This window comes from Saccopteryx bilineata, chromosome 6 (genome assembly GCF_036850765.1).
Source record: "Saccopteryx bilineata isolate mSacBil1 chromosome 6, mSacBil1_pri_phased_curated, whole genome shotgun sequence".
Lineage (NCBI taxonomy): Eukaryota > Metazoa > Chordata > Mammalia > Chiroptera > Emballonuridae > Saccopteryx > Saccopteryx bilineata.
The window spans coordinates 38,859,786-38,886,543 of NC_089495.1; the positions used below are offsets into that span (position 1 = coordinate 38,859,786).

The 26,758-nt window shown below is 50.7% G+C and overlaps 2 protein-coding genes across 3 annotated transcripts in view; one reads left to right on the plus strand and one right to left on the minus strand.

The window, feature by feature from the left end:
* RAB20 (RAB20, member RAS oncogene family) overlaps positions 1-8,551 on the plus strand; it is a 39,337-nt gene extending 30,786 nt beyond the window's left edge. Inside the window, exon 2 of the mRNA XM_066234941.1 lies at positions 7,516-8,551. Coding sequence (XP_066091038.1) covers positions 7,516-8,048 — 533 coding nt within the window. The 3' untranslated portion in view covers positions 8,049-8,551. The remainder of the gene's footprint in view (positions 1-7,515) is intronic.
* A 7,556-nt stretch (positions 8,552-16,107) lies between these two features.
* Positions 16,108-26,758, minus strand: part of COL4A2 (collagen type IV alpha 2 chain) — a 199,705-nt gene continuing 189,054 nt past the window's right edge. The window contains exons 41-48 of one of the 2 annotated variants that reach the window (XM_066234747.1): positions 23,776-23,892; positions 23,127-23,288; positions 22,915-23,013; positions 22,385-22,531; positions 22,117-22,233; positions 20,719-20,910; positions 19,221-19,507; positions 16,108-17,194 (exon numbers count right to left, since the gene is read on the minus strand). In XM_066234747.1, coding sequence (XP_066090844.1) covers positions 16,937-17,194; positions 19,221-19,507; positions 20,719-20,910; positions 22,117-22,233; positions 22,385-22,531; positions 22,915-23,013; positions 23,127-23,288; positions 23,776-23,892 — 1,379 coding nt within the window. In that variant the 3' untranslated portion in view covers positions 16,108-16,936. The remainder of the gene's footprint in view (positions 17,195-19,220; positions 19,508-20,718; positions 20,911-22,116; positions 22,234-22,384; positions 22,532-22,914; positions 23,014-23,126; positions 23,289-23,775; positions 23,893-26,758) is intronic. The other variant, XM_066234746.1, reaches the window with a different exon arrangement.

The following is a 26,758-nucleotide window of genomic DNA, read 5'->3' on the forward strand; positions in this document are numbered from 1 at the left end:
GCCTTCACAGTGTCATCCCTGTGTGTGTCTGTCTCTGTGTGTCTCCTCTTATTATAAGGATTAGGTTGCACTCTGTGACCTCATCTCAACTTGATTACCCCTTGATTACAGCCCTATTCCCAAATCAGGTTCTTTTTATAGTTTCTGAGGATGAGGGTCTGGATGTATCTTTGGGACCACCACTCAGCCCACACAGGTGGTGGGAGACTTTAGAAATCCCCCCTTTTTTTCTTTTCCTTTTTTTTATTTAGAAAATTAAATTGAACAGGGTGACATTGATCAACAAGAGTACATAGGTTTCAGGTAAACATTTCTATAGCATTTGAACAGTTGATTATGTTGTATACCCATCACCCAAAGTCAAATCATTTTCTGTCACCTTATATTTGTCCCTCTTTACACCTTTCCCCCCACCTCTCTCCCTTCTTTCACATCCCCCACCCTTTGGTAACCACTTCACTCCGTAAGTCTCAGTTTTATGTTCCACCTATGTATAAAATCATACAGTTCTTAGCTTTTTCTGATTTACTTATTTCACTCAGTATAATGTTCTCAAGGTCCATCCATGTTGTCATAAATGACACTATGTCATCATTTCTTATGGCTGAGTAGTATTCTATTGCATATATGTACCACATCTTCTTTATCCAATCCTCTATTGAGGAACACTTTGGTTGTATCCATGTCTTGGCCTCTGTGAATAATGCTTCGATAGACATGGGGGTACATATGTCTTTTTTTATTTTTTATTTTATTTTTCAGTGAGAGGAAGGGGAGGCAGAGAGACAGACTCCCACATGTGCCCTGACCTAGATCCACTGGGCAAGCCCACTAGGGGGTGATGCTCTGCCCATCTGGGGCGTTGCTTCATTGCCCAGCAACTGAGCTCTTAGTACCTGAAGCGGGGGCCATGGAACCATCCTCAGAGCCTGGGGCCAACTCGCTCCAGTCAAGCCATGGCTGCAGGAGGGGAAGAGAGAGAGAAGTGAGAGGGGAAAAGGTGGAAAAGCAGATAGACACTTCTCCTTTGTGCCTTGATCGGGAATTGAATCTGGGACTCCTACATACTGGGCCAACCCTCTACCATTGAGCAGACTGGCCAGGGCCCGGGGCACATGTGTCTTTATGTACCAGTGTTTTTGAGTTTTGGGGGTAGATACCCACTAGAGGGGAAATCTTCCCTTTTTTCTATCACATAATTTTAATCTGTTATGAAAGACTTCTTCTTTTAAAATTAAGTTTAGCCTGACCAGGCAGTGGTGCAGTGGAAAGAGCGTCGGACTGGGACGCAGAGGACCCAGGTTCGAGACCCCAAGGTCGCCAGCTTGAGCGCGGGCTCATCTGGTTTGAGCAAAAGCCCACCAGCTTGGACCCAAGGTCGCTGGCTCCAACAAGGGGCTACTCAGTCTGCTGAAGGCCCGTGGTCAAGGCATATATGAGAAAGCAATCAATGAACAACTAAGGTGTTGCAACACGCAATGAAAAACTAATGATTGATGCTTCTCATCTCTCTCCATTCCTGTCTGTCTGTCCCTGTCTATCCCTCTCTCTGACTCACTCTCTGTCTCTGTAAAAAAAAAAAAAATTAAGTTTATTTTATAGGACAAAACAAGAATAAAAAATAGAGGAAAAAAGGAGATAACTTAAAACTCAAGAAAAAAATCTAAATTTATTCCTCATTCATTCCCCATCTCCCTATGCTGTGCTCACCCCGCCCCAATAAAAGATGTTGCTAGATATCTATTTTGGAAATAATAGCATTCTTATGGTTTCCATTAGGCTATTGAAAATCCAGCAGGAGAGGACCTGTGCACTTTTGTGGAGTTTACGCTTTACTTTGAGGAGGTGCCAGAAATTCTGTGGCAGGAGGTTTTCCTGACTCTTCACTTAGAAAGAGAACTGGTCAGGCTAGTGAGGAGGGTGGACAAGGGATTCTTTATGAAGAAGTAACCAGTTTGGGTCAAAGTGATACTTGTGGTTGCTGAAAAGCCCCTTTCAGGTCCCTCCCCCTCTTTCCTGTGGAGCTGGTGGCCAGTTTGGCTGAGAGGCGTGGCCTCACACTCACTGCGGTGCGGTGCAGTGCGGTGCACTGGGGTAGGGACAGGGAGTGTGACCCAGCTGTGAGGCACCGAGGACTGCCTGCAGGATGTGCGGTGGGCTACGGTGTCCCAGGCCGCTGTGGGGAGGGGCTCCACGGAGCAGTGCCTCCGTGGAGACAGGGAGAAGCCAGAGGCGGGCGGGCTGCTGAGACAGGCTTCAGTGGCAGCCACAGTCCCAGAGGGATGATTCCTGCAGAAACAAGTGAGGAGCTCCACGTGTGTTAGTCAGGTTTCCCCAGAGGCACAGAACCGGTAGGATGTGGATGTGTATATAAAGAGAGTGAGCGAGCCAGAAAGGGAGAGAGAGAGGGATTGAGACTGATGGAGGGAGAGAGGAACTGGCTCACATGACTGGGTGCTGGCGAGTCTGAAACCAGTAGGGCAGGCTGCAGACTTGCTGAAGAGCCCATGTTGCAGTCTTGAGTTCGAAACCTGTAGGGCAGCAGGCAGGAAACTCAGGCAGGATTCAGCAGGCAGGAAACTCAGGCAGGATTTTTTATAACTCAGGTTGTGTCTGGGTCCAGAATTCCCTTTTCTCCAGGAAACTCAGTCTCCCCCTCCACACCCCTTTTAACTGAATTTACTGAGGTGACACTGGTTGACAAAATTATACAGGTTTCCGGTGCGCAAGTCCACAACACAGCATCTGTCTGTACCCTGTACTGTGTGTTCACTACCCCAAGCCAAGTCTCCTTCCTTTGCCATTTATTCCACCTCTCCCCTCCTCCCCCTCCCCTCACTGTCTCCTACCCTGGGCTCAGTCTCCTCCTAGTCTTCATCTGATTGGATGAGGCCCACCCACATTGGGGAGGGTAGTCAGCTTTACTTACAGTCAATTGATTGCAGATATTAATCACATCTGGAAAGCAACTTCATGGCAACATCTAGACTAGTGGGCCCACACAGCTGGGCACCATAGCCTGGCCGAGGTGACACATAAAATGAGCCCTCCCCACAGGTATTGGGTGGTGGCAGACTCCCCCCTCATTTGCAGGAACCTCTGCATGAACGGTAGGGTCTCAGACCAAGTGCCCTTGCCCGTGGCCTCTTCAGTGTTCATGCACCGCGGGGCCTTTGCACGTCCCCAGTGCTGGCCCCACACAGCCAGCTCCTTTCATCTCCCTGGGAAGACTCACTGCCCTTTCTGATTTCACCGAAGGAGTTTCAGCGTCTCTTCTTTGTGAACATTTCCAGAAGGCAGTTGTTTCCGCGGACCATCCTCTAACCAGGTTCACTATCCGTTTGGAAACACATACAAGCAGGTGGAATGTTCTAGATCTTGCCAGTGACTGTAAACTTTAGTCAAAACTCATCAGACTGTACAAAATAGAACTAAACCCACTTCCCAGGTAGCATTTCAGGCCGTTTCTCCTGACGCAGTGTAGAGTGGCCACACTATACAGTGCCCTCAGAACTGGGGGGAAGGTCATCCTCTGAAAGTAAGCCTTGTAAAAATAAGAGAGATGTAGGAGATTGGGCGGCTGTAGAAGTGACCGGCAGGCTCTGGGAGTTTGTAAGTGTGCTGATGAAGAGACACACAATACGTGGACCCGGGGTGGAGGAGTCTATCTTTAGGTTTGGATGGAATTTAATTTGCAGTTTATGTAACAAATGTGTAGACAGGGTGTAACACTTACCAGGCACAGTTCTAGGTAGCTTACCTGTATGAATTAGTTCTGGTGTCACAACCACCCTTTGGTGGGTACTGTCTACATCTTGGTGATGAGAAACTGAGGCAAAGAGAGTTAAATGACTAGCCCAAGGACGCATTGTGAGGATTTGATGCAGGCAATCCATCTCTAGAGTTGGGCTCTTTATAGATCATTAGACTACAGACCACCTGGTCTCTGGGACAGTTGTCCTGGCTCTGGGCTTCTCCATTCTTCTGTGGGCCACTTCCTGTGCCTCAGTTTCTCTTGTATTAATGGGTGGACAACAGAAGTTAAATGAATTTAATTTCTTTAAATTCATTTTAGAGAAGAGAGAGAGAGAGAGAGAGAGAAGGTGGGGGGGGGGGAGGAGCAGGAAGCATCATCTCCCATATGTGCCTTGACCAGGAAAGCCCCGGGTTTTGAACTGGTGACCTCAGTGTTCCAAGTCGACGCTTTTATCCACTGCGCCACTGCAAGTCAGGCCTGAGCTTATATGATTTAAACAGCAACTTCTACTTACTCTCTTTTCAGGCTAGCATATGGGATTCTTCAGTTCCTACTTTCTTTAGTTATTATGATTTCTCTTTGGGTTGTATTATTACTTATTTAGTTTTTTTTAAAAGCAAATCAGACATTTTTATCTGGAAAGGAGAACTATTTTAGGCATAGGCACGAACACAGTTGCCTTTTTGTCCTCAGTGAACTATGTAACAGACTTGGAAAAAAATCCTCCCAGGGTAACTGGAATGCTACTTATCTTCCCTTGATCACTCCCTTGGGAAATGTAGTGGGTGGGAGCTTGTAACATTTTTAGATGAGGCCATATATATGATTAGTGCCTGAAAGAAAAGTCCCAGGAGGTGGTAATGATGGGGAAGTGTTTCTTTCTTTTTTTTTCTTTGTCTTAACTAACAATTGTTATTGCTAGTGGTAGAGATGTCTTGATCATCTTCTTCCATGGGGGTCCACAAAGAGATGTAAGAAGACTGTTTTATGTCTGGCTGTTGGCATACAGTGTAATTTGATATGAAATTTATAATTAGATTATCAGGCTTAGGGCTGACCTGCTATGGCTGTGCTAAAGGAGAGGAATCTTGTTCTGCAGGTGAGGAATTTCGGAGTGCATGCTGCTGGTCAGCAGGCTGGCCCCTTCCCAGCCTTGGGGGAGGGGTGTGTGTGAGCCTGGCGGTTGTAAGCTAGCACTTTACTTTCACTTTCAGGGTCCCTGCAGGGCAGGACACATCCCTCCAGCTCCTGTCCAACCTGTGGTCTTCTGTCTCTCTGTCATGTCTTCACCATCAGATGGTTTGAGGAAGCACTTGGGGTTTTTGGAGAGGCAGGGGGCCCTGGCTTTGCCTGGCTCTGGGTAAGGGAGAGAACAGCTGTCAGGTGTACCTCCATACGGGGCCCTTCTCCCAGGACGTGGTGTCTTTCTCTGCAGGTGGCTTTCTCTAGGGTTGGCCCCGGGGGGCCACCAGCCTGCCCCCTAGTGAGGCAGCTGCCTGGCCCGTGTCAGAATGTGGCCGTTTCAGAATGATTAGGGTGGAACATGTTTGTGCTTCTTGGCCATTTGGCTGCAAGTAGTTGTTTACTGGCAAAGGACACTATATTTTATACAAATATATGTGTGTAGGTATCATGCCGTTAATCCACGTTTCAAAGACCCATAGACCAAGGAGTCTTCAATTCTTTTGTGTCAAGGATCCTTTGGTACCCAAGTTGTACGAGCGCATGATCCTTCTCTGAATACTATAGTTACATGCATGCACAAAAATGCAAAGTGTTTTCAGAAGACCAGGCTTCCTTACTAAGGGCAGGTCTAATAGCTGTTGTGATTTTAAGGTGGTGATGTGCATAAACACCTGATGATACGGTGACAGCTGTAATGTGAAATTGAAAGCCTTTGTTATTTCTATAGGTGACAAAGCCACGGGTGTTGCTCCTTAACACCATTTCTGGTTTGTTGCCAGTATGTATAAGAGAAGGAAATGCTAAATTTTTCCTTTCAAGGTCATGGACCTCCAAGTTCTGTTCCCACTGTAGTCAGCAGCTGGGCTCTGTAGCCCAAACTGAAAACTGTAGGTAGTCACAGAATCTCATCGGAAACAGATTCCGATTCCAGTTAGGGAGAGAAGCTGTCAAAGCCATCCTAGAAATACAGTTAACACTCCAGGGGACCGTGTGAGCGTCAGCAAGCAAACTGAGGAGGGCTGTGAATTCAGAAGGCCCTCCTGAGCTCCTGGGAGCATGGATATGCCAGAGAGCCTGGGTCCATGATGGTTTCTCTTCCTGCCATCGAGGGGTGTGGGAGCGGATGGCAGAAGGAGGGCCGATTCACCCTGGGCCAGGGCGGCTTTGGGAGGAGGCCCCGTTTTTATATTTATGAATCACCCTTTGTGGAGTCAGTCACTCTCACCTCACACAGTGAACTGGAGAAGGGGAACGGAAGGGGCCATGTGTGAGAACTCAGGGGCACAAGCACTGGTCCAGTTTGGCCTCCGGGGACCAACTCTAATGAAAGGAGGGCCAGCTGGGCTGACCGCTCACCTGGGATCTGCGCCTTCTAACAGGGGTTCTAATGGTTTAACAGGAGGAAATAAAAGTATTCAAGTATGATGGAATTTCACTTCTTTGTGGTTTAACACATCGAAGTGATTCCTCCCTCCCCCCTCCCTCTTCCCCTCAGTCTGCAGTTTGGAGTAAAGGTGGGGAGTCGAGATGCTGAGATGCTGGGTGCGGGTATAAATGAAGCTTTTGACATGAATGAGGCTTCTACCATTTTGCAAATCAGACCAAATTGTTGCAAAACAAAGAAATCTTACATAAGAGAAGAAACCGTGTGTGTGTGTGTGTGTGTGTGTGTGTGTGTGTTTAAATGGGAGGGGGAATTTGTGGCTTCACTTACTCAACACATTCATACTCAACACTTTTATTGGCACCAAATACACAGGGGTAAGTAAAACTGCATGGTCCGGCCTTCCCTGCTAGTAGAGAGACATATATTAACTGCATAACCAAGGTGTGAACTTGAGATTGTGCTGGTGTGTGGGAGCCAGAGCTCAGAGGGAGGTGTGAGGGGCAGGTGGTGGCGGTGTGGGTCTGTGTGTGTGTGTGACAAGACTGACAAGAGACTTAAAAGTAACCCAAAAGGGAGATCAGGGGCCTCCTGGGAGTGACAAGAGGTCAAATGGATTGATCAGTGGGCTTGCACCCCGGTAGCTGCACAGGAGCTGAGCACGCTTGGAGGTGGAGCAGGACACGGGCGCTGGGGAGCTGTGTGTGCCTGTGTGAAGGCCGGCTTGCTTGGTGCCGTGTTAGGACAACTACAGTGCTGTGGGGTTACCACGCGTCAAGACCCATGGTGGAAATATTTTACTTAAACACCTTTTTGTAAAATGCAGAAATAGGAACAAGCCATACAGTTTTTAGTTAGAAGGAAAGTAGGAGTTGGAATGACCTCTTGGTCTTGAGGTGAACTCTGGCGTGTGAGTAGGTTGTGTGGGAAGTGCTTGCGGGGGGGGGGGGGGGGGGGGGGGCGGGGCTGCAGCTCCCCAGAGGAGCAGGGCAGTGCTCTTAGATCCTGTGGGGTCTGGACCACTCACTTCTTTTTGCATGCCGGTGTCTTAACCCAGTCCAGCTCCAGCCACACCTCCATTTGGGGTGACAGTTCCAGGGTCCCTCCCGGGGGTTCCCGTGGGGTGTGCTTGGTGGGTGAGTCTGAGAGGGGAGATAACCCACGCCTTTCTTTCCCTTTCCCACACCAGGGCGGGAGCAGTTCCATGGCCTTGGCTCCATGTACTGCCGGGGGGCAGCCGCTGTCATCCTCACCTACGACGTGAACCACCCGCAGAGCCTGGTGGAGCTGGAGGACAGATTCCTGGGCCTGACGGACACAGCCAACACCGACTGCCTCTTCGCCGTCGTGGGGAACAAGGTGGACCTCAGTGAGGAGGGGGCCTCGGAGAGCCAGGAGAAGGAAGGGTGCAGCCCCGGGCCGGCGGGTGGCGGCTGCGTGTCGCCCACGGTGCCCAAGCAGGTGCAGCTGGCAGAGGCAGTGGCATTTTATAAAAAGATCCTAAAGTACAAGATGCTGGATGAGAAGGACATGCCGGCCGCTGAGCAGATGTGCTTCGAGACCAGCGCCAAAACCGGGCACAACGTAGACCTGCTGTTTGAAACCTTGTTCGACATGGTGGTGCCCGTGATCTTGCGGCAGAGAGCCCAGGAGCCGCCGCAGACCGTGGATATCTCCTGTTATAAGCCGCCCAGACGGACCAAATCTGGGTGCTGTGCCTGACTCTCAGAGGCCCCTGACTCCCAGTTTACACACTTGGCAAGGAGTGTGACCAAGCCAAGCGTGGTCAGGAGCACAGAAAGTCAAGAGTTTGTCTATAGATTGCACATGGAGAAGACCCAAGTGGAAATGACAGCTAGCTATTAAGAGAAGGTCAATGTGAATCGTCGTCTCTTTCTGCGTTGCTGTGCCGGGAGGCGGAGAGCTGCAGGATCAGGGCTCCTGGAGACTGTTGTTCCCTCGCTGATCCCCTCACGACCACCTGGCCTCTGACAAGAGGCTGCCTGGGTGGGTGTGCGCCTGTCTGAGCACCTGTACGGCTTTTATACTTGTTGTTCTCAGACATTTCTCTTCACTGTGATTTATCTTTGGTCCTGTCATTTGGAAACTTGTATCCTGATGCATCATAATGATTCTTAACTTGTTAATTTATACAAAATCAGGAATCACTGTTTTTATATTGGTTGTAGCAGCGTGAACTACACATATTATTAAAAGGAATCTTGAGAAGAACTTTGGCATGGAGGTTGCGCTGATTTAGACTTAATTTGTGCCCCTGGTGGAGTCCTTGCTGGGGGCTTTGGAGAGATGGCTAATGAGCTTCAGATACTTCTGTCTCTAAAAGCTGCATTGAATCCTTACAAATCCCAGAATATTTAGACCAACCCATTTGCCTAGTTGTCTTGGTGACGTGAATTCTAATAATAGAAGCAAAACTAAAAGCTCTGTTTCTGCTGAGTTCTGCTGGGTCAGCAGGTCACCCAGGCAGTTCCTCAGAAACCCCATTTCTGCTGGCTGGTGAATGTAGTGTTTTGTTATTAGAAGATGCTAAGGCAGGGATGCTGTGAGACAATAGGTTTTGTTTTTTTAGAAATTTAATTGAGAGCATGTAAGGCAGATTTGGGGCTCTCTGATTGGGAAAGGGGTATCGCAGCCAGTTCTGGCTGTTGTAACAAAATACAGACCGGGCGGCTTAACCAGCAGACACGCACTTCTCACAGTTCTGCCGACTGGAAGTCCCACGTCAAGGTGCTGGCTGATTCTATGTCAGGTGAGGGCTGTCTTCCTGCCTTGCAGATGGCCTCCTTCTCGGTGTGTCAGTGCGGTGGGGGGAGAGAGCCCGCTGGTCTCTCTTTTCTTATAAGGGCACTAACCCTGTGATAGGGCCCTACCCTCATGACCTTCCAAAGACCCCACCTCAAAAATCTCATCACACTAGGGGGTAGGGTTCAGCATATGGAGGGTGTTCAGTAATATTTTGAGTTTCCATGATCTCAGTTTCTGGGCCCCTCCAGAGCTGCCTCCTCTGCTCCCGAGCATGGGCGTTCTAGGCTGAGTGCGCCTGACGGGGAGAGGACGTGGGCCCCGCCTCCGGGTGAGGCCGGGGCTCCTCAGCTAGGGTGCCCTGGGCTGCAGACAATCTCAAGGTCTCAGGTTTCTGTTTCACACCTAGCCCACTGAGAAGTGGAAATGGATCAGTCTGATTACTTTCCACGGATTTGGTTTAATTTGCCATTGTATGGGCAGAGGTTGTATCACTTTTCTGTAACATGCGTCTTTGTTAGTGACACAGGTAAGAAATGCGTTACCCAGGCAGACCCAGGAGCTTGTCTTTGAACACTATGGAGGGAAAAGGCGTGAAAAAGTCATTTCATGCTTGAAGGCAGGACTGGCTGACTGCATTCTCAGGCCCTTTCCTCTGATACAGTCTTTGAGATACAAAACAAAATTTTTTTGTGGCCATGGTGGACTTTCTGCTGGGAGCTCTGAGCACCCTCATCTAGTGTCCCTGAATGGGGGGGGGTTTCCCAGGGATGAAACATTGTCCATCAATGACACTTAAGCTTTTTTTTTAAACAAATTATTATTATTATTTTTATTAAGTGAGAAGTGGGGAGGCACAGAGACCGACTCGCATGCACCCCAACTGGTATCTACTGGCAAGCCCCCTACTAGGCAATGCTCTGCCCATCTGGGGCCTTTGCTCTGTTGCTTGGCAACTGAGCTATTTTAGTGCCTGAGGAGAGGCCATGGAGCCATCCCTAGTGCCGGGGCCAATTTGCTGTAACTGGTGGAGCCATGGCTGTGGGAGAGAAAGAGAGAGAGAGAGAGAGAGAGAGAGAGAGAGAGAGAAGGAGAGGGAGGGGTGGAGAAGCAGATGGTCACTTCTCCTGTGTGTCCTGACTGGGAATCGAACTTGGGACATCCACATGCTGAGCTGATGCTCTACTACTGAGCTAACCGGCCAGGGCCAAGCATTTCACTTTTTATTGTTGCCCTAAAGATGGGTTTCACTCTGGGCTGTGCTCCAAGCAGACTTCAAATGTCAGCCTGGGCCCTCTCTTGTTAGGGGGACTGGTCCTTGGATCTGAACCTGCTCATGGGTCTCATTCCTGACCGGGGACCCAGGTCAGTTCCGGGGAAGCTTCAAGCCATTCAGCTGCCCGAGCCAACTGGTGGAGGGGATTTCTCTGCTGGAAGTGGGTTTGAGCTGGTGCCCTCAAACGTTCCTTCCCTCCCTCAGTGCAAACGCAGCTGCCCTGGGGCTGGGAGGTCACAGACAGCCCTGGGTTAACCTGCTCTGCCTGAATTTGGAGCCATTGCTGCAGATTTTCACCTGGGGCTCCAAAGTGTCCTCATACAGATAAGAACCTTCTCAAAGGTTATCTCCTAGTAACTAGGACCTAGTTGAACGTTTCCTGGTGCCCTTGAGGCGCTGGGCCTGGTGGAGGGCCAGGGGAGTTTTGGTGTTGGGTATGTTGTAATGTAGGTGCTATGAGCCATGGTTCCCCTTTTCCCAGGCTGCTAGACTGGCTTCTTAAAAGGACAGCTTTGTCCTTTCTGAACCTGATATCCTGGTTTAAACAGCTGTCCGCTGTGTCAGGAAAACCCTCTCCCACAAGATCTGGCAACCACACCCCCAGCATACAGCTTCCCTATGGCAGAGCTGAGCCCGCTTGCTCATAGCCAGGATCAGAGAGATGGTGTTTGTCCTCCAGAGAGAAGGGGAAGTGAGACTTGTGCCTTCACCTCTGTAGGGCAGATAAAATATATTATGCTCACTTTGTTAAAGATGGCGCTGCCCACGTGGAAGCCGTTGTCCAGGTGATATTAATGTGTGTTGGGGCAGGCTGTAGACAGGCAGGATCCTTGTAGCCTGGGGCTTGGTTTTAGGACTAAGCCTTTCCCATCCTCTTTGATGTGGGGTGGTGCAATCCCATCATGTCTCTGATAAGTGACTTTGTATTAGAGCAGGGGTCCCCAAACTACGGCCCGGGGGCCCGCATGCGGCCCCCTGAGGCCATTTATCCGGCCCCGCCACACTTCTGGAAGGGGCACCTCTTTCATTCGTGGTCAGTGAGAGGAGCATAGTTCCCATTGAAATACCGGTCAGTTTGTTGATTTAAATTTACTTGTTCTTTATTTTAAATATTGTTTTTGTTCCCATTTTATTTTTTTACTTTAAAATAAGATATGTGCAGTGTGCATAAGGATTTGTTCATAGTTTTTTTTATAGTTGGGCCCTCCAACGGTCTGAGGGACAGTGAACTGGCCCCCTGTGTAAAAAAGTTTGGGGACCCCTGTATTAGAGACTTCCCTATTTTGTATATTGGATTAAAGGTTTTGATTTCTACACTATAAAATGGGGGCAGAACGGGAGCTTGCTTTCTTGGTTCCTGAGATTATCATTAGAGGAGAGAGCAGAGAGGAGAGCAGAAAAAGGCCACGTGGAGGAGGCCAGGAGAAGCAGCCAAGGTGGTGGAGTGTTGAGTGAGAAGCCAGTTTGTGCAGAGTTTGTGCAGGGATAAGGAAGGAGATGGGGAACAGAGGTGAATAAGTCTGGTGAGCTAGAAACCTTTGATTCTAGGAAACTCGGATAAGTCAGTGGCTTTGTGAGCACTGAATGTGAGTGGGTTTTGGAGCCCAGTGTGTGTTTTTACTTGCCTGCCGGGTGCAAGCTAGGATTAAAGATGATGGCCCATCAGTTTTTGGCTCCGTTGTTTCTTTACCAACTGTCCGAATCCAATACGAACCTGCATGTGAATGGCCACGATGGTGGCTCCTGGCTTTACAACCTCCATGCTCTGGGGTGACCCTGATTACGTAGCATGCCTACTATCAGGTGACAGCTATAGTTGTACCCTTGAACAGTGTGCGGGTTAAGGGCACTGAGCTCCACACAGTCAAAAATCTGCACATAGCTTCTGATTCCCTTCTAACTTAACTACTAATGGCTTTCTGTTGACCAGAAATTTTACCAATAACAAATAACACATATTTTGTATGTTACATGTATGATGTTCCCTACTCTTACAATAAAGTTAGAGAAAAGAAAGTTATTTAAAAAATCATAAGGAAGAACCCTGGCCAGCTAGCTCAGCAGTAGAGTGTTGGCCCGGCGGGTGAAAGTCCCGGGTTCGATTCCCGGCCAGGGCACACAGGAGAAGTGCCCATCTGCTTCTCCTTTCTCCATCTGCTTCTCCACCCTCCATCTGCTTCTCCACCCTTCCCTCTCTCCTTCCTCTCTGTCTCTCTCTTCCCCTCCCGCAGCCAAGGCTCCATTGGAGCAAAGTTGGCCCGGGTGCTGAGGCATTCTAGTGCCTCCATAGCCTCTGCCTCAGGCACTAGAATGGCTCCAGTTGCAATGGAGCAACACCCCAGATGGGCAGAGCATTGCCCCCTGGTGGATATGTTGGGTGTATCCCAGTCAGACACATGCGGGAGTCTTTCTGCCTCCTTGCTTCTCACTTCAGAAAAATACAAAAAAAAAAAAATTAATTAAAAAAAATTATAATGAAGAGAAAATACATTTACAGCAGCGTACATATTTATTGGAAACAACCTGTGTATAAGTTAACCTGCACAGTTCAAACCAGTGTTGTTCAAGGGTCAACTGTTAATTACTTTGAGGAAGGCAAAGCCTTGGGACCTAGGACACTGTGTCTGAGAGCCAGTGTGTGGTGCCTCCAGGTGCTTGGACTGTTTTGGAGGCAAAGTCTGCTCTAGGCATGGCGGGGAGGCCCAGATTGTACTTTAGGTAGTTTGGCCCTCCTACCTGCCCTCATTATGTTACTCCATCCTGTTCCCCCCAGCACGTTCTCTGTGGTCTGGAGTGGTCTCTGGTTCTCCCACTTCTCAAAGCTGGACCTTTGGACTTGCCCTGTCAGAACTGGGTGGAGCTCCTGGGCCTGCAGCTTAGACCCTGGAACACACGTGTGCTGCTGGCCCTGGTCGCCGTGTGCGTCTGTTTTGAAAGCTGTGGGGCTGAGGATGTCCCTTCACAGGACCTTCTGAGCAAGCGGCTGCTGAGTCTGATAGTCTGTGTTGCTTCCTGTCCCCCCAGCCCCCGGATTGGCCTTGAATTGACTAGCCCCTCCTCCAGCAGGGAGGATGTGGGGGGCACCTGGTTTGAGGGTGTGAGGACTGAAGCTCAGAGCAAGGAAGGGTGTGTCTAAGGCCAGAGCTGGCTGGTGACCGGAAAGGGTCGCACATCTCGGTCTCGCCCTCACCTTCCAGAGGAGGGCAGCCCGCACACCTGACTCGGCCTCAGAGGCCTCATCCTGTTTGCTGCTGTGTTTGTTCTGTTTTTACTTTGTTTTTAAAGACTTTATTTATTGATTTTAGAAAGCAGAGAGAGAGAGAGAGAGAGAGAAAGGTGGGGGCGGGGGAGCAGGAAGCATCCTCTCGTACTTCTTCCTCATATGTGCCTTGACCTGGGAAGCCCGGGGTTTCGAACCCATGACCTCAGCATTCCAGGTTGATCCTTTGTCCACTGCGCCACCACAGGTCAGGCTGTTCGTTCTGTTTTGCCAAGGTTGGTTTGGTTGTTCAGGCCTGTAACCAACAGACACCCACTGCCCAAGACAAGAGGAGCCAACCTTCACTTTGTCCCTTCATCCAGTTGTTTCCACTGGAAAAGTCACGTAGGCTGAGAAGCCATCTCCTGGGAGCTAGTCAGACTAGCTCCTCCGTGAGGTGGGCAGGGCAGGTCCTGCCTGTGCCCCCCTCCCCCACCCCATCCAGAGGCTGGCCGGCCTGGGGAGGGCCGCTGTCACCTCCAGGATGCACAGTGTGTCTCCAAGGCACTACCCACAGACCTCCTTGGCCTGGCCCTCTGGTGGCCTCACTCACCCCTTCACTCCCTTGTGTGGCAGAGAAGCTGGACCCTGACCCCATATGATGAAACAGTACATGTGATGAAATGGCTCTAGTTTTACAGCCAGTTTATGCCACTGCGCGACCCACAGCTCCTGAGCCTGTCTCCACAGCTGCACTTTGTTCTTGAACTTGGCCGTGGAAGGGAGGCAGGGCTCTGTGAGCCAGTCAGTCTGCATTCTGCAGGTGGGGAGGCTGTTTGGAGATACTCTGGTCTGTGTCTTGCTGATGAGGATGCTGGCCCCCTGTGCCCTGTCCTTTGTGGCTTGGCACCTAACTTGGAGGGTGAACCATACAGAAGCTCAGGTCTAAACCAAGTTGAGCAGACACAGTCTTCAGGATGTGACAAACTTTGTGTCTGCTCCCTTAATTGTGGACATTGGAATCTAGAATAAATAGCTGCCTCTGTAAGCTTTGCAAAGAGGTGCTGTGCTGGGCATCTTTGAAGTCCTAGCCTCAGCCTCTTAAACTGTTTGTTGCTACAGCTGTTGCTATGGAAACCAGCTGTGCACAGGTATAGCCACCTTGCATCAGCTTCATCTGGTTCTCCACCTCCACCTGGGATGCCATAGCAGCCCACTCAGCCATGTAAGTATTGAGTCTTAGGCAACCCTTGACCACTGGGGGCAAGACCTGGAGATCGAAAATGTCCCTTTCCTGTGCGTGGGCAGGACAATCCGAGGCTTCTCGGTTGGTCTTCCTTAGTGGGTCCCAAGTGGGATAAAGCCCTAACCTGCCAAGGGCAGTAGCTCCCTTAGTAAGGTGCCCTCCTTCCTACATTCACTCTGTCCAGGTCCCACTCCATTCCCTGCAATCATGTCCCCAAATAACCCTCCTGTGCACACTCCTTGTCTTGGTAGCTTCTGAGGGAATGCAAGCAGACAGCTGCTGATTTATTTCAAATAATATTATCAGGTGGAATACTTATTTTGTTAGGTGGAAATTATTCTTAGAAAAAGTTTAAGACAGGATTGGGTTTTTTTGTTGTTTTTTTTTACAGAGCCAGAGTGAGAGAGAGAGGGATAGACAGGGACAGACGGGAATGGAGAGAGATGAGAAGCATCAATCATTAGTTTTTCGTTGCAACACCTTAGTTGTTCATTGATTGCTTTCTCATATGTGCCTTGACCGTGGGCCTTCAGCAGACCGAGTAACCCCTTGCTCGAGCCAGCGACCTTGGGTCCAAGCTGGTGAGCTTTGCTCAAACCAGATGAGCCCGCACTTGAGCTGGCAACCTTGGGGTCTTGAACCTGGGTCCTTGGCATCCCAGTCTGATGCTCTATCCACTGCGCCACCACCTGGTCAGGCAAGATTGGTTTTTTTTTGTTTTTAAATTAATTAATTTATTTATTCATTTTTAGAGAGGAGAGAGAGACAGAGAGGGAGAGAGAGGAGAGAGACAAAGAGAGAGAGAAGGGGGGAGGAGCTGGAAGCATCAACTCCCATATGTGCCTTGACCAGGCAAGCCCAGGGTTTTGAACCGGTGACCTCAGCATTTCCAGGTCGACGCTTTATCCACTGCGCCACCACAGGTCAGGCAAGATTGGGTTTTAAAGAGTAAAAAATAATTCTGTGAGTTGGGTTCCCAAGGGCCAGTCAGGTCCCAGAAAAAAATCAAAGCCAAAAATGTGTCTTAGAGACTATTTTTTTGAAATGCTGAGATTTGACTTGGGACGGTATGTCGGGATGAACTGAATGACTTGGGAAGTCCATCTGTGAAGTACCTGTCCCCTAATTGCCATCTGTGCTGGTTAGGGTAAACACGAATGCGATATAAACCCACAGACAGTTCCCTGAGACCGGAATGACAATACCACAGACTTGGGTTCAAGTCTACCAAACTCCAGAGAAAAGCCCCGGGGCCCAGATGCAGGGCCTTGAGGATCACTGCTCTGTAGACTTGAGAAAATTCAGGCAGTCAACAACTGGGGGTATAAAAATGTTCAAAACCAACTTTTATTTTACAGTCATTTTAGAGCACACAGTAGTCATGATATTATAATTTACCACAAAAAAAAAAAAAAAAAATGGAGGGAACGTCTCCAGGATGGCCCGGGGTGCGGGAACACCACTTCTGACTGTGCGGAGTTTGCTGTCAAGCAGCCTGGCTGACAAAGAAGGTGTGTGTTTCATGTGAGTTTTGCCAAGCCCAGTGATCTAAGGATATGGTGAAAGAATGATAGCTGGTGTGTGACTATCAGGGTCGTTTTGGCCTTGAGGGGGTTAGGATAATTCACATCAGCAGTATTTGGGAGACGGTCATGCTGTCATCTATTGGCGTAGAGGGCAGGGACGGGCCCATTCCCAGGAGACCCTCATGTGGGGACAGTGGGGACGAGTTCAGGAGTCCTTGGGCTACATGTATGGCTTCATTTGTCTATACCACCCCTATGAAGTGAGTTAAATAAGTGGGTTGTCGGCAGGTTTGAAAGTGCTGTGACTATACATGTACATACTAAGAAGTTAGCTACACAGAGCGCAGAATAGTCCAGTACGGTCTGATAGGACAGTGGTTAGCGCCTATGGAGGGAGGACAAGTGGCTATTGGGTATAAATGCTCGTGCTGAATTCCTTTGGTAGCCTTTTTGTGGGTTTTTAAAGAAAAAAAAGTGAAATTAATTTTTGGGTCAGCACCTGAGGTAATAAATTAAGAATAAGCACCAAAGTGGCCGCCCGAGCTTCATGTCACCCTGCAGAGAAGTGTGTCCGGGGGCGGCCCCTGCGGACCCGGCGCCTCACAGGTTCTTCATGCACACCTGGCAGCGGCTGATGTGTGTCCGGATGAGCCCCGCCTTGAGCGTGTCGCTGGAGGGCGAGCCCTGGAAGCTCTGCTCGGGGATGGTGGTGAGCCAGAAGCTGTACTTGTTGGCGAAGTAGTGGCAGGTCCCACGGCCTCCGTTGCACTCGATGAAAGGTGTGGCACGGAAGTCCTCCAGACAGCTACCTGGTGACACCAGTGACTGGCCACCACCTTCATCCCCTGCGGCTGTGTGCTGCGGAGGAGAGAGGGGCAGGGTGTGAGCACACTTGCTGAGGACAGCCTGGCACGGGCTGTAACTGATGCACTTTCCCCCTAAATGCCCACGCGGACTGCCTGCAGCATAGGCTCCACTGCTAGGCTTGTCTGAATACACGGGGGTGGCACGCAGAAGGCAGAGCTGGGTACCAGGCATGCTGCAGGGGAGGGTTCCTGGGCATAAATGGACAGTCTTGGTTTGTTATTAAGTGACAACTAGAACAAAAGCAAAAGCAGGTTATAATCAGCAGATACAGTTGACTACATTGGGGGCAAAAAAAATCACCTTCCCTGTCATCCACTCAAAGGAGGAAGCATTTGCCTGGAAGAAGGGATGCCAAGATGTTAACTTGACTAAAGGAAAAATAAAATTCAGATGTGGGTCAGCATCTGAGGTTAAGTTAAAAATAAGCACTCCCCCTCAAAAAAATGACCCCTCCCTGCCCCTCCTCTGCTAACCTTTATGAAGAGGAAGGCAGTATGCACGAGTGGTTTTCATTAGCTTTCTTTTTGGAAAATCTCTACTTGCTGACCTTCCAACAACGAATATGTACTACTCATGTAATTAATATTTTTCAGACAGTTGTTAATGAACAATCAGACACTTTGGATGACATCCCAGCTGCCGGCCGGGAGACCAGGATAAGTGTCACAGAGAATTTTCTTTGCCACTTTCAAGTTCTCTTTTTTTTGTTTCACAAACATGTTTAGCGCCTGTGAAGGTTCATGGTAGGCCCCTGGGTATCAAAGCTAATCTATACAAAAAAAGTGTTATTTGGCTTGGTCGATCAAGCTTTGTGAGGTGACTGCCTGACAACCCGTCAGGACCTGTTAATTTAGAATAAGACTATCTCAGCTTCAGTTTGCTGGAAACAAAAGAGGCCATCCTGTGATATATTTGGGCAGGGGCCAGAAAGACACAAAACCCTTTGAAAAGTTTTCTGCTCACAAGATGCAGAAGCCTTTCCAACCCAGAGCTACTGTGTTCTTGTTTATTATAAATAGGCTGGGAGAAGCAGGCATAGCTTCACGAGGCACCTCAGGCCCCCTCCGGTCGAGAGCACTGAGGCCAGGCCTGGGAGCTGCCCACGTGGCCCCGGGAAGGGCTCTCTAACAGAGTACCCTGGGGCTGCCGGATGGGGCCAGGAGGCAGCCCCAGGCCTGGGAGCTGCCCACGTGGCCCCGGGAAGGGCTCTCTAACAGAGTACCCTGGGGCTGCTGGATGGGGCCAGGAGCAAGCCCCAGGCTGGGAGCCTCAGAGCCGGGCCCAGCTGGCCAAGTAAGGGTTCTGAGTTTCTGCGCATCAATTTATGTATTATGTTATTAATGGAGTTTATAAAATATTTAACAGCTTGGAAACGTAGTCACTGTAGCTAGAGTTATGACATTTATATAAATGAAACAAGATCCACTACCCCCACTGGAGTTTCCTTTCTCTACAGTGGTGCAGTTAGCAGGAAAGTTGTCAGAGATGCCGTCATGGGGTAGTCACTTCCCTTAATGTTAAGCTAACCAGGAGCTGGCTGAAACTAGGAATTCTTGATTTTATACCCAAAGGCGATCTGACACTAGTATCCCAGGATTTCCCTCATCAGTATACATACATCTGTTTTTAAACCAATCAGTTAATGGATGTTTCTTGAAGGCATTCTAGGTTCTAGATAGATTCTACACGAGATCTTAGGATTCTAGATAAACTTCTCTACATTTAGGCTTGAGATAAACCAGAAGAGATTTACCTTTAGCGTTCTGCCTAGGAAGATAGATAGAAAACAAGTCAAATTTACCCTAATTACAAAGGCATGGTGGCAAATTAAAGGGTCCCCTCTAGGTGGGCGCGACCCCAGGCCAGGTGCCCCTGGGCAGTGCACCACCAGAACGAGTGCCATCAATTACTCCCACAGCTGCTCTTGCTGCTTCGCCAGCCAGGCTGTGGTTGGGGAACTGAACCAGATTTCTACCTGGTTCCACGTTCTGAGAGAGCGCTGGCAAGTGCCACATACCATGAGGAAGGAATATCCGATCCACAAACTGCGCCATCCGGCTGGGCAGTGGGGGATGGAGACGTCTTGACTGTGGACTGCTATGGCGACAGCTGGCGCCTCGCACACAGAGCAGCGGCTGATGTAGGGCTTGATTTCATCCTCAGCCACAGGCATCATAGGCAGTGGGGCGGTGGTGGAGAGCCAGTAGGACTTGTCGTTCCGGCTGGCATAGTAGCAGATGTCCCCAGGGTTGCAGTACAGGAAAGGCATGGTGCTGAACCGAGCCAGGCAGGAGCCCGCCAGGCCTGCGGAGGGCGGGCACAGCTGAGTGCGGCAGGGAAGAGGCTCCCTCCCGGCGTGGCCAGGCCTGGGAAGGCCCCGGTCAGGAACCTGCCCCCGTGACCACTGGGAGGGGCTCAGCTGCGCGCTGGGGGACCAAGCCAATTCCCATATTTTTTGAGAAAGACTACCCTGGCGTTTTAGCTCTGCCCTTCCAGGAGTCCTCACACACACCTCTGGACTAAGCTAAGTCAGCAGGGAGCAGCGTCCTTACGAACGGCACCCTGGGTGAGGCCCATATTGGCGGGTCCAAAGCACCAGCCCTAGGAAACCCTGATGGCATCCAAGATGAGGGCCTAGCTCCTCACACCTCCCGGCGCCCTCCCAGGAGTACCTCTGGCCCCTTACTTCCACCTGCAAATACAGTAACTACTGCTTCTGTGTAAAAGATGAACCTTTTCTTCTGGCCAGAGCGAATCACTCAGTTGAGCTGGACTCCCTCTCCCACTGACTGACTGCTCCCATGCTCAGAGCCAACTGCGGGCTCCACGCTCAGCACACCTGTCAGCACCGTGGCCGTGGCCCTGGCCCTGCTCTTTCGGCCCTCATCTTGACTTGCTCTGCCCTACTTTTTAAAAACCTTGTCATGGAAGTAGACATAGAGCCAGAAACGTGTACAAATCATCAGGGTTCAGCGTGGGTTTCCCACCACAGACACCACAGTCTAAGGCACCCCCCCCCCAAGTCCCAGCTTTTAATGTGAATGTGTGCTTGCTCCATTTTCTGTGTGCTTTTAAGTCATTTTAATTCTTCTTGGTAACCAGGCTTACTTGAATAAATCCGAGCACACCTAGCCACATAGCCATTTTCCTGGGGGTTCTATGTGACCCCCAGGTCCTCATGGCCCAAGCCTGGCTATTTACAGAACGTGGGGCGAACAGCAAGAGGAGGTGGAGCAGCGTGTGGCCTCCAGGCAGAGAGGAGCCAGCACAGGGCTGGGCCTCACGGGCGCCCGTGCACGGTGCTGCCAAGTTAAAGGCAGGTGTCGGTGGTCCTGACCTGAAGGGATCGAAGGCCATTTTAATCTCTCCTGAAACCCCAGGGGTGTGGGTGGGCCCCGTGCCTTCAATCAGGTGAAGCTCATGTGCCGTAGAGGATCCAGGAACCTCACTGTGGCCACGCAATCTTGACCACCTGCACCTGAGCAGGCCTCTGGGACCCGGCGGGTGGTACCTACCCAGGTCCTGGTTGTGAGCTTTCTCCTGGCCTTCAAAGTACAGCAGGCTGTATCCACTCCAGAGCTTGTTCATGCCCACGGGGCACATGGGCTCCTTGTCTGTCTGGCTGTGCTTCACCAGGAGGTAGCCGATGCTGACACTGCGCCCGGGCATGCCGGCCAGGCCAGGGGTCCCGGGGCGGCCTGGCTCCCCTAGGGTTCAAAAGAAAGCAGCTGCCTTTCAGCTGCCCTGTAGACCTCAGCCCGCTGCCCATGCGGACATCACATGGTGACACTGACAGCTCTCACTTGGCCTTCTCCCAATGTTGGGGTGCCAGTGGCTCTGCCGTCCTAGACCAAGAACCTTCTGGGGAGGCTTACAGCCCATCCTCAGTAAGCACGGGGTGATGACAGTGAGCATGCTCAGTAAGCACGGGGTGATAACAGTGGGGGTGCTGAACAAAGGCGCACTCAGTCAAACTCATGGGCTTTCCCTTCAGTGAGTGCAGGTGCTGAGCAAGAACTAGAACCCCTGGAAGGGCCCCTAGATCAGAGGCGGATTTAACGGTGGGCACAGCAGGTGTGTGCCCTGGGCCCTGACTTCTGAAGGGCCCCACAAAACCCCAACTTGACACTTTTTTCTAATGTGAGGGGCCCAATATTTTCTTCTAAGCCCGGGGCCTCAACTGACCTTAATCCACCTCTCCCCCAGATGTATCTAAGTCCAGCCACCCCACCCCCAACGAACGAGCCTCCTGTCCCCAAGCTGCAGACCCCCTTTCCCGGGTGCTCAGGGAGCGGCAGCACAAGGCACCCTTGGGCCACCAGGGGACGTATGCTCTGCCTCCAGCAGGACAGCCCTTCAGTGTTTGAAATCAGAGATCCTGGTTGAACGTGCATTCCTACTTCCCCTCCCCTGCAAGGGCACTGGCACATCTCACTGCTTTCTCTCAGGACATCTTGCGCTGTCTTGCTGTCCTGGCCTGGATGCCTCCTATCTGTGCCTGTGTGTCTCCAGATGCGCGCCCCCCACGGTACACAATCTGGGCGTGGGTGACTCTTATCTGGAAGGGAGTAGATGGCCTCTCAGGTGTGTCAAGTGCTTTTTTTGAGATACCTGCACATTTCTCAGAGGAAGGAAGGAAGCCTGTCTGTCCTGGAGACCCTGTGCCAGGTGTTCCGCTAGGCTCAGGTGCTCTGCTAAATGCAGGTGTTATGGAGTGCATCCGGACCAAGGCTACAGCGAGGGTCCTAGGAGCTGAGCTGGGGTTTCGGAGCAGAAAGGGTGCAGCCTTCTATCTCTTCATCTCAGTCCTCGTTTATTTCTTCCTTGCATACCATCGTCCATCTGTCAGACCACAGTGGGGCCTGGAAGAGCCCCCTCCCCGCCCCTGAGCCCTTTCATTGTCCATCACTCACCTTCTTGGCCAATCGGCCCCTGGTGCCCCATCGGCCCCTGGTCTCCTCGGAATCCGGGAATGGCAGAAATACCGCCTCGTCCCTGGGGCCCTGCCTTCCCTGGAGCCCCTCGGAAACCTGCATAGTCACCGAGACAGGTGTGAGCGCCACGGAAAGAGTGACACTGGTGCTTAACAAATGCTTTTCAGCAATAAATAAAACAAAAGTGAAAAAGCAGATAAGAAAAGGAGCCGTTTGTTCCCTCGTGACCCTACAGCAGGGCTCCTACCTGGTTCTCCTGGGAGACCCTGGGGTCCCATCTCTCCCTGTGGCCCTGGGAGGCCTCTCCTTCCCTGTGGACCCATTTGTCCCGGCTGGACAGCAATCTTCTGGGGGATCCCTGCAATCCCTGGGGACCCCAAAGAACCGGGGGCACCTGGAAGGGAGAAGGAAGGCTGGTTGGCACAGCGGGACCACTCACTTTCTTGCTCTGATGTCTATCCCCTCCCCTTTTTTAACTTGTTGAAACCAATCTTGGAGCTTCCTACAATGATCTTACTTTCTAGAAATGAAGATGGGTAATACTAGCTTATCTGACAGGCCGCCCGTGCCTGCCTTTCCCAGATTTACGTTCACGCACCCAGCGGAGCGCCTGCAGACCATCTGGCGTTCCTCTCCACACTCTAGGGTTTGGGCCACACGACAAAGACTGACTTTAGAGGCATCCCCACGCCTGGGGAGGGGCAGGAATAGTTCTAAAGTCCACTTTTGGTGGCAGCCAATCCAAGCAGCTCTGTGAGCGGACAGATGGCCACTTACCTGGGAATCCTCGGTCTCCCTTGGGTCCCTTGGGGCCTTGGTCGCCCGTGCTTCCGGGGACTCCTGTGCCTCCCATGAATCCTGGATCACCTCTGGGCCCTTGGAGACAAGCAGGACATTGAGAACACATGCCTGGGCGGGGGCTCCCGTCATCTCTGACCATGGCCGCCAGCCTTCCCGAGGAGAGGACCCCTTGGTGTGGGCACGGTTACCTTTCTCTCCTGGGAGACCAAAGACACCAGGCCGGCCCTGGGGCCCAGGGTCGCCACCCCATCCTTTGGTCCCTGGGTTTCCTGGAGCTCCTGGGTACCCATCATCTCCTTTGCTTCCAGGGAGAGCAGCAGGCCCAGGTGGCCCTGGGGGGCCTGAGTAACCTATTGACATTAGTCACAAGAAAGAACTGTTTAACCCGGAGGAAGACACAGTCATGGCCGGGGGGAGCGGGACTCACAGGGGAGGTGCCCAGAAGGCAGACAATAAGTCATCTGTTTAGGGGACAGTCTTTGGTAAGTTTGTAACCGTGGGCGACTTTTTTTTTTTATTGTGGTGAAATATAAACAACATCAATTTCTCATTTTAACCATTTTAAGTGCACAGTTCCATGACATTAAATACATTCATACTGTCATGCAATCATCACCACCCTCCACATCAGAACTCTTTCATTTTCCCAAACTGAAACCCTGTCCCCATTAAACAAACTCCCCATCCCCCTCCCCTAGTCCTGACATCCCCCATTTTCCATCTGTCTTTATGGATCGGACTCTCCTAGGACCCTCCCATGAGCGGAAGCACACACTATTTGTCCTTTTGGGTATGCTCTGAGAGATTCCAACATACAGGAGTGGGAGCCCTGCTCACCTTTCAGGCCAAATAGCCCAGCTGCGCCTTTGTCACCAGGTGACCCGGAGATGTTGGAAGGGGGTGTGATGCCTGGAAACCCCTGAAGTCCTGGACTCCCCATTGGGCCTCGTTCCCCTGGAAGGGAAGCAGAAGTTGTTTTAGTATCAGCATCTGACTTTTTAATCTACTGTTTCCCCTCCATGCAATGACCTGTCCAGGAGCACAGCCACCAAGAAGAGGCAGTGCTGGACGGTGTCGCAATACCACCGAATGTCAAACGCAGCTCTTGGGGTGGGTACAGGGAAACAGCGGCCTTGTGGCCCTTACTTCCACCAGCCCCACCTGCTGTTGAGAGGGTCCCTCGGACCCACCTCTGCTGGGGCATCATTCTCACGGGGGGGGGGGTGACTTGCTCAGAGACTGCTCACTGCGCCCCGCCAATGTGACTAACCTCGGGCCCGCCCTGACGGCATCACCTGAGAGGTTAGGTCCATTGGCTCCACTAGCACTAGTAACGGGACACAAGTTTCCGGTATTGGCAAGATAAGGCTGCTGGACCACACTGATCCTTTCAGTCCTCCCTGTGGCTGTTCCTCAGTGTCTGGGGTCCCAGCTATGGACAGAGTCCATTCTCATTGCTCACAGATTCTGTATTGCCATGTGGCACTAAGGTTTACTGGTGACTCCGAATCAATACGCGCGACGCTCCTGGACAAGCAGGAGAGGCAGAATGCCGAGTCCCGGCAGAGGTCCCTAGTTCAACTCAGAGTGTCAACAAGGTACCATGTTTTTGCATTTTTGGCTTCCTATTGGAAGTGCACCGTTTAAACCGGCCCCCAGGCATAGTGCTGAAGTGCTGCTGGCCCTGAGCTCAGGAAGGCCTCATGTAGACACCATGAGTGCTGGGTGAGCTTCTTCAGGCATGAGCTGTAGTGCTGATGGCCATGTAGTCAATCTTAATCAACTTTTTTTTTTTTTTTAGCGAGAGGGAGACACACACATATACACACAGAGGCAGAGACAGAGACAGATAGGAAGGGAGATGAGAAGCATCAACTAATAGCAGTGGCACTTAAACTGTTCATTGATTGCTTTCTCATACGTGCCTTGAATGGGTGGCTACGGCTGAACCAGAAACCCCTTGCTCAAGCCAGCGACCTTGGGCTTCAAGACAATGACCTTTAGGGCTTCAACCCAGAAATCTTTGGGCTTAAGCCAGCGACCATGGGGACATGTCTATGATCCTGCTCAAGCCTAAGACCCTGTGCTCAAGCTGGATGAGCCCACACCCAAGCCAGTGACCTTGGGGTTTCAAACCTGGGACCTCAGCGTCTCAGGTCGACTCTCCATCCACTGTGTCACTGCCTGAATAGGCAATCAATCAACAATTTATATTGAATAAAGTGTTATTAAACAGAAACATATGTGAAATAAGATATCCTATTGATCAGTTGATGAATATGAGACTTGGGACTCACAGGAACCAACCCCCGCATTTCCACGAGATGCAATGGTTCAGTATTCCTTATTTCAATGTTTGCAGCAATTTTATAGACTGACTGCTGCAAGTAACAAGAACCGACTGTAGTTGAGTCAAAGGCTGGAGCCTCCTGGCACGAATTGAGGACAAACCTTAGAGGGCAAGCCTCACAAAAGGAAATCTATTCCTCCCTATGGTTTAGCCAACATGACATCTATGGGTGCCCGTCTGTGCCAGGCAGGTGAGGGTGCTGCCGGCGTGACAAGATACATGGCCAGCAGGGGAGGAGACTAGTTTCTCTCCCCAACCACCATTCTAGTATTTGTTTTCCCTTAGCGTCTGGGGACTCAGATATTAATACTAGAACACTGCAAATAATCAGACTGTCACAGTATCCAGGGACCAACTTCTCTACTGTAGAGGGAAGAGTGAGTTGGGATGACAGTGAAAATCTGTGACAGTAGTCTCCTGTGTCCCCCATGTGGCTTCATGACTAGTTGGTATGCAGCAGCAACATGATGAGACTCTCACACTGAGAAGGTTCTGGTGTCTGGCGGGACAGGATCCTGCTCAGGCCACTTCCGAGTGGTGTGAAGAAGCACGTGCCAGGAGGAGCTCTTAGCAAGGTATCGGCTTGGTCTCATTGGTTACAGGCACTAAGCAAGCGCGTTTACTAGACCGAGGGGACTAAGCAGCCGCCATCTATAGTTTGGTATAAAGTGACACCAAGTGCGCTGCTTCTAACTATTGTCACGAAATAACCAAAACAGATGGTGAGCAGCGGTGACTAATGGCAAAAATCTTGAGTTAGGAGATTCAGATTGTCCAGATTCCCATGAAAACATAATGAACTTAATTAACTACATTGAGCGGGCCTCTGTTATTGAGGACATGGGACAAGCAGGAGTTAGTCTGCTACAATCAGGGTCAATATAACTGTTTTCTAGGGGGCCCCCATGAATCTTCCGAAGTGTTGAAATAAAATCCTCTGCCTAATAGAAGTTCGCTGAAAGGCCGTTTGGCAAAACTCATAGGCAATTCATGATCCGAAACCTGAACATCAGCTGCAGAAATAACTGAAGCTGCAAATTCAAGCTTTTATACTCATGGAAAGGACGACAGATTAACTTTATTTCTCTATTTTTAGAGAAGAGTGCAAGTCCTGACCGGCTGCCTGTGAATGTCACTACGGAAAGTCACCCCGAGGGCAGAAGGAGGGGTCTGCTCTGGCCCCCACGACCACTCACAAGCCACCAGGTCCCTGGGCTATTGTGGCTTTCATGTAGGATGAGGGCTTTGTCAGGGGACAACAGCTTTAGAGAAGAGACACTATGCTTCAGGGTTGTTTGGGACCCTGAGACACGTTCTAGGTCCCCTTGACGAAGTGCAGGGAGCAACACAGTACGTCCAAGAGTTCTGAGAAACGAAGGCTGCACAGGCGAGTGTGTAATAGGACTGTTTCAGGTACCTTAGGGCAAGTGTGTAATAGGACTGTTTCAGGTACCTTAGGGCTATCCTGGA